This window comes from Cariama cristata, unplaced genomic scaffold (genome assembly GCF_000690535.1).
Source record: "Cariama cristata isolate BGI_N322 unplaced genomic scaffold, ASM69053v1 scaffold29440, whole genome shotgun sequence".
Lineage (NCBI taxonomy): Eukaryota > Metazoa > Chordata > Aves > Cariamiformes > Cariamidae > Cariama > Cariama cristata.
In genome coordinates, this window is record NW_009594573.1 from 2090 (window position 1) to 15185 (window position 13096).

General features: G+C 41.0%; 1 protein-coding gene across 1 annotated transcript; it reads left to right on the forward strand.

Annotated features, from left to right (window-relative positions):
• Nucleotides 1-1757: 1757 nt before the first annotated feature.
• Nucleotides 1758-10850, forward strand: LOC104160462 (carbohydrate sulfotransferase 15-like; the record flags this gene model as incomplete). Its single annotated transcript, XM_009698593.1, has 3 exons — nucleotides 1758-1904; nucleotides 6398-6554; nucleotides 10694-10850. Coding segments are annotated over 3 exons (461 nt in total), but the record flags the coding sequence as incomplete, so codon positions are not given.
• Between the last annotated feature and the right edge of the window lie 2246 nt (nucleotides 10851-13096).

Genomic DNA, 13096 nt, shown 5'->3' on the forward strand with positions numbered 1-13096 from the left:
GTGTAAGAAATCAGGCTGGAGTGCATATAATTTGAGAACAATGATGAATTCCTATCTCTGAGCTGGTATTCAGAAACCTTCCACTTGCATGGTCTTGTGGTCAGTCACTGGGGACCAATGCAGATCCTTGAAGAGAACGTTCTTTGCATAATTAAATTTTTTGAAGTTATTTTGTGAAGCTGAAGAATGAGGAAAGATTGCAGAGCTTGTGATCTCATGGGAGGGAGGTCTGTAGAGATGACCTTCTGATTATCTCAGGCTGTCTGCCATTGAGAATGAAAGATTAAATTTGCTGCTGGTAGCTCAGTCCTTTCATTCTGCCTCAACAGTACATTAGCTAATGGTTACTACTAAAAAAAAAAAAAAAAAGAAAAAAGAAAAAAAAAAGAGACTACGACAAATAGACTAACAAGTGAAACTCAGACAGCCTGTTTTATAAGCCAGCTAGTGGATATGACTCCTATGCTCCTGGCTATTAACTTGGCTTAGTTTGTAACACTTATTGGGACAAGAAAGTCTCTTTGTTCTATGGCATCTTCTGATTCAGTGGATTTTTGTGAGAGTAACTAATTTCAGCTGAAGGTAAACAGCCCTCCTGGGGAGGCCCCATTTCGCAAATCACCGCATTCCCGTTCTGCTAGGATGGTTGATGCTCTACAGGACTTTGTCCCAGCTTGACTGTCTCTCTTTCCTGGCTTTTAGCCATGATTTCTAATCCCATGAGTGGGGTGGCAACAAACCAAGGCAGTCTGTAGCACCATGCTTGTCCTTTTTTTTCCCCTCAAAACAAGTCAAAATACATAGCTGAGATTTCTTCTACACTCATTAAATCCCACTTTACTAAGGGGGAAAATCAGAGGGAATGGACAAAAGAACTCCCTTGCTGAGCTTTCCTCTCACATAATTGATAATTATTGGCCTTGTGGGAACAAGAAAGGGAGAGCTGAGAAGTCCTTCTCTACACTTTTAGCTTTGCTCCTACTCTGTTGCCTTCCCAGTACTGCCCACTTGACCACTGTCTACTTGAGAAACGCCCTTGAGGTATGGTAAGAGGCAAGAATGCAAAGATGGGCATGGGGAGCATGCACAGAAAGTGGAGAAGTGAGACTAGATTTGGAAAGAAGAGTGGGAAAAGGAGTATAGAAGTCACAGATGATGAGAAAGCTCAAGGTGCTGAGAAATGCAGGGAGAAGGTGATACTGAACACACCCTGGAGTGTAAGGAAGGAGAGAAGAAAAATAAGACACTGTCATGGAGCTTTGTTTTCATACTTGTGAAAGACAAAAACGTGATTGATTTCCCAGTTTTCTGATTTTGATAAATGCATGTTGATTTGCATATTTGGTGTCAGAGCCTGTTCTCAATCTCAATACAGTGAATCTAGTGGGAGTCCAATATTACTTCAATATATATTGGTGCAAATGCAAGCAGAATCTGGTCTTTTCTATTCATTCCAAAAGCTAAATTTAGAAGAAAATAAATGCAAGCTATTCATGCAGGAACTATAGAACAGAACACTTCAGGTATTTCCTATCACTGTGAATTTATGACTTAATCATATAGTATCTCGAATCTCAGCTACTTCATTATTGGCACTTTCATCTGAGTGTTGCACTTCATCGGTCTAATTTTGTGCTGACGTTAGCTGGCTCAGTGCCAGCCATGTCAAAGAAGTCGTCTTGGCTTACACCAGCGGTTAATCTTGCCCTGCTATTTTTTTTTTTTTTTTTAAACTTCTCTCTTTTCACTGTTTTCAGGAATAATTCGTCTGAGGGATGGATTTCATGATCGCTACCCGGTGGAAGATTACCTTGACCTGTTTGACTTAGCAGCACATCAGATTCAGAGTGTGCTGCAGAGCGAAGCAGTGAAAGAGCGTGGGAAGATGAACAACATCATAATTGGTAGGGCAAATACAGCCTCTGAAATACATCTCTGTAGCTCCAGGTTGGCAGCGTTCATAGCTGAGGCATGAGAGAGGCATTTTCCCTATGCATGCGTTCACAGCACAGAGCCCCTGACGTTGGTTTTCTCTGGTGTGCCTGGGTTGCGCAGAAGTTCTTGCCTTTTCCTGGAGGGTAGTTACTTGCTTTGTTAAGAAGTTGTGATCATCTTTAGGAATTGCCTGAACAAGCAATGAATGTCTGATGACCATCAGCATTTAATGAAATCTTTTTTTTTAAAAAAAAAAAAGAGTGAGAATGACCTTGGTGACTCCTTCAAACATTGTTTTCATCTCCTTTTCATTATGAGGGGTTTGCCTGTAGTGATGGGATTGTAGCTTCAGATTCAAATGCTGTATCAGTATGTCTGGGCTAACACACTAATTGTGGTGTTATGACATACAATAGGTGCTGTAGAAATCCTGTAGCTGACCAGAGACAGTTTCCATGATAGTGATAGCTCCAAGGGGCTCTTCTGAAACTCCAACATAAGATATATGTAGGAAGAAGGACCACCATTTTTTCTGTCATCATCCCTATTTAGCCTATGGTGGACAGAAATAAAAACAATTAACCCCCTGAGCTGCTTTGTTAACAGCAAGGATAATGCAAATTTCAAGAGCAGGAGTATACAGAGTCAAGCTGAAGCTGTATCTTGCACGCTATTTCTTTTCAGGTATGGAACCTAGAGGCACAGTACAGGATACTATTTGAAGATAATCTTACAGTTTCAGTTGATGTTAAATTACCTGATTAGCATTAAAAATGGTTTAGAAATGCTGTTGTATTGTACCTTACGGAACTCCATGATTACGACTGGGCTCTAGGGAAGGGTCCCTGGATTTCTTTCCATGACACACATTTGTCAATCCACTGTGCTCATCCACTGTGGTCCATGGTGCCATCGGTTTACAGTGCCCATGAGGAACACCAGCAGAAACTTCTAAATTCTGCTTTTGCTTTCTGCTAAGACCAGAAAACTGAGTGGGAGAGAGTTTTACCAGTCTTGGTCTCTCATCTCAAAATTTCCCAGGGAAACCAGATAAGTTCCATGTGAAAATACTGGTTGTGCAAAAGACAGTTCCCTATTGAAAAGAGACTTTTCAAGTAAGTCTGAAGTCTTTATTCTACAGAAAACAGAGATAAGATTTTTGCTGCCTGTCCTCAGAATTATTTTTTTGTCTCATTCTAACCAAAAAAGTTTAACCTATTGTTGGCTTGATGAAATGGTGACATTGTCTTAACGTTGTTTAAACCAGAGACTTGGCTATAGTCACATTTGTTCAATACTTCCTCAGCCCCCATTTAAGTCTGCCATTCACTTTATTGAATATTCAACATTGAGCAAAATTTGCAAGATGGAGTCTTAAGAAATGTTACCATCAAGGACATCTGCAGACTTTCCTCCTACTTACAATAATATCTCCTGTCCTTTCATGGATGAAGTGCTTATACTAATTAAATTCACTAATCTAATTGGCAACGTACATCTTTGATTGCTTACCTCCTGTTACAGCTTTTTCTAGAGTTCGCTTTGTGTTTCTTTTTCCTGTAGTCTCATTTCTTGTTTCATTACGGTTCTGTTCACTTTTCTTATTAAGTTTACAGGAAAAGTCCTGAATGATTATACTCATTAAGTCAGTCTTTTATGACCTTGGCAAAAAACAAAACAAAGCTAGCTAGTCTAAAAAGAATCTGTAAATATCAGGTTTGCTTAGAATCCTCCATTTTCTTATTTCAGATGACTAGAAAGAAAAATCGAATTAAAACTATAAACATTTCAGTAGTTCATCTTGTTACATTATTTTGAAAAGTTAAGCTTCTTTGGATATTATACTTAGTGGGTAATAATTGCATTTTCCCAAAAAAAACCATCATCTGCTTAGAGATGAACCAAAGAGGACAGCGCTGATCTAGCCTGAGGCATTGTGAGTAGGACTTGTTTATTTGTGATCATTAATATGATAAATTCAGAGTAATGTCTTCTGAAAACACAGTATGATGTTAATCCATTAATGACTGAATAAAGAGGTTATACATCCATTCTTTAGGCAATTTAGTAACTCATATGTTCTTTAAGTCTGTAAGAAAAAATAATAAATTTTTGGTTGCACTGCAGTAATTTGACGTAATTACTATAGCAGTGATTAGTTTATCTCCTGTTTAGTATGGCTTGTTCTCTTTGCAGATATTCAGTCTGTGTTATAAACCAGAAAGGAACACTGTCAAATTGTCAGGACTATTTTTGACTGCTTCAGGAAATTAAAATTGTAGGAGTCAGCAGAGAACAGATTTATTTTTTTTTAACCCCCCCCTCCTCCACTTAATTCTTGACAATCATCTTGTTTTGGGAAGATTTGCCTCCTTGAACCCTGACTATCCTGGGCTGACTGCATTAGAGCAGCATCCTAAGTCCTTGTTAATGCTTAAGCATGATGTGGTCCTGTGCTTGTCATCTTCCCTTGCTTGTGCACTGCCTGCAGAGTTTTGGTGATGGCAGCTGGTCCAGCTGAAACAATTTCTGTGGAGTGGTCTGGTCTGTGATGTTAAGAGAATCTGCCCATTTAGGGGTAAATGCATTGCTTTTATTTAGTTCAGATAGCACATGTGTAAGCAGATGTTCTTAGGTTTGGTCACTATATATGAGGTAATTGGAATAGATCCAATAGAGCATCAAATAAGATCAGAGGTCTACAGATCAGAGAAATATGAAGGAAGATTAGAAAATCTATTCTAGAGAGGAATAGATGGCTTGATGAGGTCATAGACCTCAATCTTTGGCATGATTTAGGCAAACATTTTTGAGGGAGCAGTTCAAGTCTGGCCATTCTTGTCACGGAGATGTAGCAGTGACTTTCCAAGGTCACTGTCATCCCTGGAGCGCACCACTATTCTGGAAATCCGTGGATGCAAGTGCTCGTACCCATTTGCATTATACCATCTTCTGATAGCGCAGAAATAGCTGCATGATGTTTTTGTGGTACGGCTATCTCAGCTCTTGTCCTATATTTAGTCTTTCGTGTTTCTGCTTCACCCAGCGTGGGAGCTGAGCTAATTGAGTTTTAATTGACAAGTCAAACCCCACTGACAATTAGGCAGTGCTTTGGCTAATTAATTTAGAATGGAAAAGCAGACCTGTTGTGGACACCCAGCTTTAGCCAACGGACCTGATCTCCTCCTTCTGAAAAGAGGCAAAATGAACATGACAGAAGATTAATGTGTTTTCTAACAACTCCCAGACTTTATTAATGAATCGCATTATGTTAAGCTGAAGTTTGGAGCCAGTACCTTTTTCATGTTGTGTTTTGGCCATCTTTTAAAATCTTTATTGGACTTTCCCAGGAGAGAGAAAAAAAAAAAAGGGGGGGGGGGAGGAAATCATGTGCAAGTCTGTAAGCCTACAACATTATTATTTTTTTTATCTCATTCCTTTTGATTTGAAAAACCTCATTAACAAGAATTAGCTCTTATTAGACTGTCAAAGAGTGGAAATTTCCAAAAGGCTTCTGTATATGTTTTATTAAATGGTAGTGTGCCACATAAATGCCAGCATTACTTAAAAAGATGGGGAAGATTACACAATTCAAAACATTGTATCAGATCATTTATTTAGCAGCGGAAGCATTGTTCTGGCAGAGACATTACTGTTTGTGTTTCTCCCTATAGCATTACTTTCAGAGTAAGCTTCTTCAGCAACTAGGGATAGCAGAATCTGGCATTTAACCAAATCGTGTTATTTATTCCATAGGCATTTTGTCTAATAGTTAGTAAATGGTTATATTTGGCTTAATCTACATGAATAATTGTAGTTCTATAAAAAATCTCTGATAACAGATAGTTCTCAAAAAGGGATATTTCAAACCGCAGTGACACAATTCAGCTAGTTAGTGCATTTTTTTTTATATTTCCCATGTGCTCGCTGACCCTCCTGTTTATGTCCTAAACACTATGGATCTGCTGGAGTGGTGGTTTCTGCTTTTTTCTTTAGCTTGTGTCAAATGGTACAGTTCGTTAGCAAGTTACTTCTCTGAGATCAGGAGCGTTAAAGCCAACCCTTGGGGTGCTACAGAGAGCACGGCAGATCTTCAGCAGTGACCAGCTCCTGCCTCCTCGCTGGAGGATGTGCCAAAACCCTGAGCAGTCTGTTCCAGCCCAGATCAAATATATTTGTATGTGTTAACCACTCACGGAAAGCAGTGCGGTTAGTGGACAGTAATATTTCAGGTGGAATTACATAAAACCTGCTTTAACCATCACTACATTCACAAAGGTACAAGGCAGTGTGATTGCTCTGGCTGTGGGGAGCGTTAGCTGGACCAATTTGCAAGAACCAAGGTATGTTGAAATTAATAGAGTCTGTTTTAATCGGTCTACACCAGTTCAAAATTCAGCCAATTTCCACTCCAGTACAAAGAATGAAATGAGTTAGTAGCAGAGATGCTTTTAATTTCCAGGGGAGGCCAGTGCCTCGACGATGTGGGACAACAACGCTTGGATTTTCTTTTATGACAACAGTACTGAAGGAGAACCTCCCTTCTTAATCCAGGATTTTATCCATGCCTTCCAACCAAATGCCAAACTTATCATCATGCTGAGAGACCCCGTTGAAAGGTGAGCAAGGATCACGTTGCTAAAGTACGCAAGAAAATTTTCTTACTATAATAATTCTATTCGCTTTTACTCTCTCAGACGCAAAGAAATGTTCATGTGGTATTTGACAGAGTTACTTGGTTTATGATGAGAGCTGCCAAAGGGTTTTATTCTGTGTATTTTGGCATATGTAATTGTGATGAGGGGCATATGAGTGTAAATGCTGGAGTAAGTGCCATGCATGGATACCTGAGCTGCTCTGAAAAAAGAATTTATACATTGCCAAGCACAGTATAACTCCATTGCCTGAGCTGATACACCCTGGTTCTCAGCAGGGCTCACTAGACTGAATATGGCACTGCATTTACAGGTCTCAGCATAAATGGTCCTGTGAAGTGCTTCAATTCATGTTAAATAATAAGGTTTATATCTTCAAGGGGTGTACTGTTCAAAATGATGAAAAGATTGCAAATAACTCCGGAGTCAGCAAATGATACAAACTTTTTTAATCTTAAAAATGCTTGGTGCAACACTCATATAAAGCTTCACAAGGCAATTTTAGCTTGCACAGCTGACGGCTACTTAGGAGTTCATCCTTGGTCTTCCTGGCTTTGTTTCCAGTGAAAGGGCTCTGCTTTTGCAAAGGTGTGGGCAGTTCTTGAACAGTTCTCTGTTGTGTTAGCCAGGAATGAATTTGCACTTGCATTTTGCTTTTTTTCTCCAATCTTCCTCCAGATTTCTGGGGCATTTCTTTCCACTGTGTCCTCTGAAGGAGGATGACAATGATGAGGGTAACAGGGAGGATGGAGGGGATGGAGGTAGAGTCCAAAAGGATGAGACCAAAGGGGAGTGGATTCCTTCTCTCTGTAGCTCCGTAGGGACATTCAGGATACTTAGGGCTAGGTCAGTGCTCAAGGGCAAAGCCCCAGAAACACCCAGGAAAGAGAAGGGGATGCAGATGATGATGGGGACCAGGCTCTGATGCAAGCTTGGGTACTGGGAGAGGAGCAGACACGGGGTGCTTGTGCAGGCAACCCGTACCCCGCTGCCCAGCAGCTGCCCAGAGCAACTTGGCAGCGGGAGGGGATGAGGTGCTCCTTGACGAGCTTCCCTGACGGTAGGACATGGCTACTGGTGAGAGGCAGGGCTGTGAGAGTGCTTCCCATCTCCTATGTCAGGAAATACAGCTCTCAACTTTTAATGGCATCTCCTGACCTCAGGATTTAACAGATGGTAATTTTATGCGAGAGAGCTGGCTGAAGTGGCGTCCTCATGTAAATTACTGACAAATTCCCTGATTGCTTTAACCACCCTCTGTAATGTGGGTGTAGCTCTTTGCCAGCTTTAATAAAGGTGAGGGAAAAAGTCAGCTTCATCTCCCTTACTGTATTTATGATAAATTGGTTTCTTTTTGTTTATGATTCCCTGTGCCCTTGTTGCAGATAGCTCATCTGAACCGCAGGAGCAAAAGTAGCCGCGGCAGAAGGGGCAGCTTGGGCAGCTCCATCGGCGATGCAGGGCAGCAGGGCAGTTGCCTTGCAGTAGCCAGGAGGACGTGGGTGCTGCAAAGGGTCTGGGACAGGGTCTGATCTAATCTGCACAGGGTCTGGTCTATCCCCCAATGGGGGTTAGTTGGAGGACATCAAGGTTTGTAATGGTGGGTGTCAGTGGCATCATTATTTCATTGTAATGGATGGTGATTGAGGGTAAGGACTTCAAGTAGCTGGAACAGCTGAAATCCTAATCAACAAAGGTTTTATTTCCAGGCAGATGTCCCTAGAATTAAAAACAGATGGAAAGAAACATAGAAAATCTCTAAACTGCCCTGCAGAGAGAGAACTCTTCAAGAAAGTAGTTTTCCATGAGATGTCAGCAAATCTTTAAAATGATGCATTTATTTTAATGGATGATTAGAAATACTAAGCAGTCGTATTAAACCTTTTAAATAAAATTGCAGCCGGGCCTGTGCCATACCTGATGCCTGCTGACTGATTTCCCCCAGCAAGAAGCTTCTTACCTACTCTGCCAGGAGTAGGTTGGTCCTAACATCCCTGGGACTAGCTGGGCAAGCCCAAGTCTTGTTGATGTACACACTTTTCTGCAAGCAGGAGATACTGTTGTGTGCCTAATTTAGTTGAAGTTGGCTGGTTTTGTCCCTTAGCTTCTCCCCAGCTCGTCCTGGTACCTGCACTGGTGGGGTGGCTCTTTGAGGGGTGCAGCATGGGGGACACAACCTCTGCCATTGCAGAGAGAGAGGACACACATGGTGCTGTGGTTGTGGTCCTCAAGCATCGGTGGGCATCGCTTTGAAATAAGCTACCTGACCAGTCTGGTCCAAGCCTGGTACCCTCCCTCTGCTCTGAGACGGAGTGTTTTCATTTAAAGAAAACTGTCTGACCCGCATTTGCCAGACTGGGAAAAACTGGACAAAAATCAGAGTCTTTTTCTTTCTTAGTTGGTGACTCCTATAGATACACTGGTTGCCTCTGCCTCATCTTATATAGTTGGCTATGATTTTTTTTAAAAAAAGTCTGTAAAAATGGAATTAAAAGCATCGTGCAAGAAATGCATCTCTTTTATTCCTTTTTAAATGAACAGAGTCTTCATTTGCTTCATATGGGAACTAAAATCCTGTCCTTGCAAAACACTAGCATAAATAATGAGTGCAGAGGGGCTATTCCTGTGCTTAAGTGCTTTGCTGGATTAGGGCCTAAACATTCTAAATTAAATGATGAATTTTTAAGTACCTGTGGAGATCTAGGGAAGTTAAAAAATAAATAAAGTAAGTGCAATACAAAAGGTTACTGCAGCAATAAAATGAGACCTAAATAGATTGATTTTTTTTTTTTTATGTCATTTCATTAGACACCTGTGTTTTTTGAAAGAGGCTGAAAGATATCTAGGATTTCTGGAATTTTGTTGAGAGGTGGGTGCTATGGAGGCTTGGAATTCGTGCTGCAAATACACTCACAAAAGTGACGACTTCTCAAATATTACAAAGTTGTCTCCAGAATCCTGTGGTTGGGGTTCTGGTCATAGCTTCTAAGCCTAAATACGAAAGAAAGTTAAAATATTGTGTTGAGCGGATCTAATATTTATGCCATGTCAGAACATTTCCTTTGTCTCTTTGAACCATGTTTATCTTGGAGAAGTTTAATCAAGGCTTCAGAGATTAATACTAAAGTAGATATTTCACTTGTCTATAAGTTTTGGGTTGTTTCACCACTACCATCCCCCAAAGGGATTTAAATTTAGATAAGCTTTTTGAAGTGATATTAAGCAATTGTAAGACTTGTGCTAAAAATGTGCAATGAGAGGATACTCCTCTGCTTTGACTTAGAGAAATTCCCATTGCTGGTGGCTTTTGCCCACAGCAGCAGCTGATGCAAGGGCTCTGCTTGCCTGCAAGCTTCAAAGAGGCATGGACCCGCATCCTGCTGTCCTCAAAGTGTAGGTGGGACTGCTTGGGGAACGCAGCCCTACAAACTGTAGGTAGCACAAATGTGAACCATTCACTTAGCTGTAGTATTTCAGCTTAAAACAAACCCCAAGAGGTGGAATGCTGTAAATTGGAAGTTTTTGATGGAAAGTCAATATAGGATTGGAAGTGGAGCTTTCTGCAAAAAACTAGGAAATCTGGACTCTTTGCCACACTTGATGGTAGGCAGCTTGGTAATCATATAAAAATCACTCTTTTGAACCCATCCCATTCCTCTGTTAGTTTTGAAATCAACTTCAAGCTTTTGAGATGAGGACTGTTTCTAGCCACGGCAGTGTGGAGCACCAAATACAGAGGGGTACCAATATCAGCTGGGGCCAGTTCTACTGTCCATAGATAATACAAATTTAAAGTATATACATTTGAAAAATTTGCCTTCAGGGGAAAATATTGACTCACACAATTTCTAGGGTCAGGTTCTCAAGGGATGCTGACCTTGAAAGCGGGGATGATGTTTATCAACTCCCTGGAGTGGATGTTGCTTTGAGCCAAAACCCATCAAAATGAATAGAAAATGTGTCACTGGCTGAACAGGCTGTCGGTGGGGCAAAGTTACATACACGTACCCTTTCCCTTGATTCACGTAACTGATTGCCTTTGTCATGTAAATAAATCTTCTTTCATTTCCTCTGTCATTTACTTGCGCGTATCTCATTCGCAGATTGTACTCCGATTATCTGTACTTTGCAAGTGCTAATAAATCGGCGGAAGATTTTCATGAAAAAGTGGCAGAATCACTGCAGCTGTTTGAAAATTGCATGCTGGATTACTCACTGAGAGCCTGTGTCTACAACAACACCCTGAACAACGCCATGCCCGTACGTATTTCCAAGGACATTTGATTCCTTGCTTGTTTAATGGTACGTTGTGTCGAGGTTATTAAAATGCCAAAAAACTGTGCAAGTAAGGATCGAGAAATAAAACTTTCTCCCTTTTCATTTGTAAAGCAGATGACATAAATATATATGTAAACATGTAAAAGCTGATGTACTGGCTCAGCTATCTCCTCAGCCTGTTCCCTGATGAATGCCAGCAGTAACAATACAGTCTTTCTATTGTGCAAGTGTGTGGAGAGCACATTTAGTGAAGATTACAGTTTAATGTGTAAGCTTTTTGCAGATGTCTCCAAAAAGTAGCTCTGGCATGGATCTTTGTGGTATGAAATTGCCTCAAAATCAGAATAAATTATGTATTCTTTCTCAAGAAAAGGCTACCAATAACTAGATAAAACCTTTTTTTTTTTTTTTTTTAAATTGTGCACATCAGAAAATGATAAAAGGAAATACAGAAACTGCTGGCAGGGGAACGGATAAGTATTACAGGCTCAGTATTCCAAAATTCACATTTTTAGTGTAGAACTGACTTCAAATTTTGCTTGAGGGGGGAGAATAATATGGAAGAGATTGACTTGAAGTATCACATCTGGCCAGTTCGCCATTCAAGCCTGTTTTATTTGCTCAGGCTATAAAGGACTCAGAGGGAATACTTCCCTCCTTTGTCTCCAGGGTGAAGTTATCGCCTCCTCCACTCAATAAAATAGCCATAAAAGAGTGTATTGCACAGGCTTGAGCCCTGCAGCAGTAGGGCAAACAGGACATTCCTCTTACTTACCTTGGCAGGTAGGCTGGAGCTGCTCATCTTTGATGATAGCCTCCAGGACCTCCCCAGACACGAGTTGCTGCCAGGCAGTATCACAGTATTTTCCAGCCATCTGCTTGCACAAATGCATTTCTTCCAGTGTGGGGAAAGAAAGGCAGAGAGAGAACCAGATGGGGAAGATTTTCTTTTTACCTTCATCCTCAGGGTGCAGAACCAATCTTCATTTGTTGTCTTAGGCAGCCCTCTGAAGAAGCTACTTTTGAAAATGAACAGAGGACGCCTCTTTCCAAAGAGCCACAAGCAGGTGGTCATAATAAAACCCAAATGCTAACTGAGCTCCTCAGTGGGCTTTTTTTAGGTTCTTCTTCAGCCAAGTTGCTGAAGTCTGTTATGTGCATGGTTTACTACGTATTGAAAAAGTAGGGATTATTTTCCCTGCTGAGCTCATTAGATTGCTAATTGTGTGACTGTGCCAGAAGAATTTTATTTTGTTATTTGTTAATACATTCCTGAAATGAGAGAGGTGACATAGATATAGATGCTAACCTGTAGATAAAGGTGTGTTTGTCAGCTTATCCTCACCTAGAATCAGTGAAAATCATATTACCTGGAGAAAGGGATGCCGAGCTAGGGTGATCAAACTGAAAGTACCGAAATGGATATTATAGAGGGGAGAATGGCTTGGGAAACTGTACTGATGCCTTTGATGTGCAGGAGGAAGCACCAGAGCTTTATGGAAGGAGACAACCTGGTTCAGAACAGCGATGAAAAAGAAGTCAGTACAACACACTGTATAGGGAAGAAAATCAAGGTTCTTGCTGATCCCACGAAAACTGAAAATTACGGGGACATATTAGTTAAAATTGCTCTTTCTGCTGAAAAGCTTTTAAAAATATTCTGAGCCTCTGTGGGAAAGTGCTATAATCCCAAACTATGCCATGCAGCTGATGCTTGCCTTTCACTCACCTCCAGCTCTGAGGAGAAAGAAAAGCAAACCCCATCACTGAGCCAAACGTTTGCCCCAGTATTCAGTGAAGTGGGCCATTGACTGAGGGCTGGAGTGCTGCCCTGCCAGTATTGTTACAGGATAAGCTGATGTTTTAATCAAATAAGATGTTTCAAATTCTCATGTAGCATATATATATAAAGAAGTCTGCGCAATACACAGGCTTATTGTTATAAGCAGCCAACGACATACATCAGAATTGTACATTATGATAATAATGACTTAGCGATAATTCAAAATATGGCATCTATCTCAAAGGGGGAAAAGGATCTTTGCGCAGGAGTTAGCAGGGCTTATTGAAAGAGCTTTAAACCAGATTTGAAGGGGGAAAGGGATAAAACCAGGCTCACTAGAGACAAGGCTGGGGCAGGACGCCAATGCTGGATGGACAGGTCCTTGGGTCTGCCATCTCAGTGGAGGCAGGGGATGGAGATTCATCCGGTAGCAAAGACACAAGGG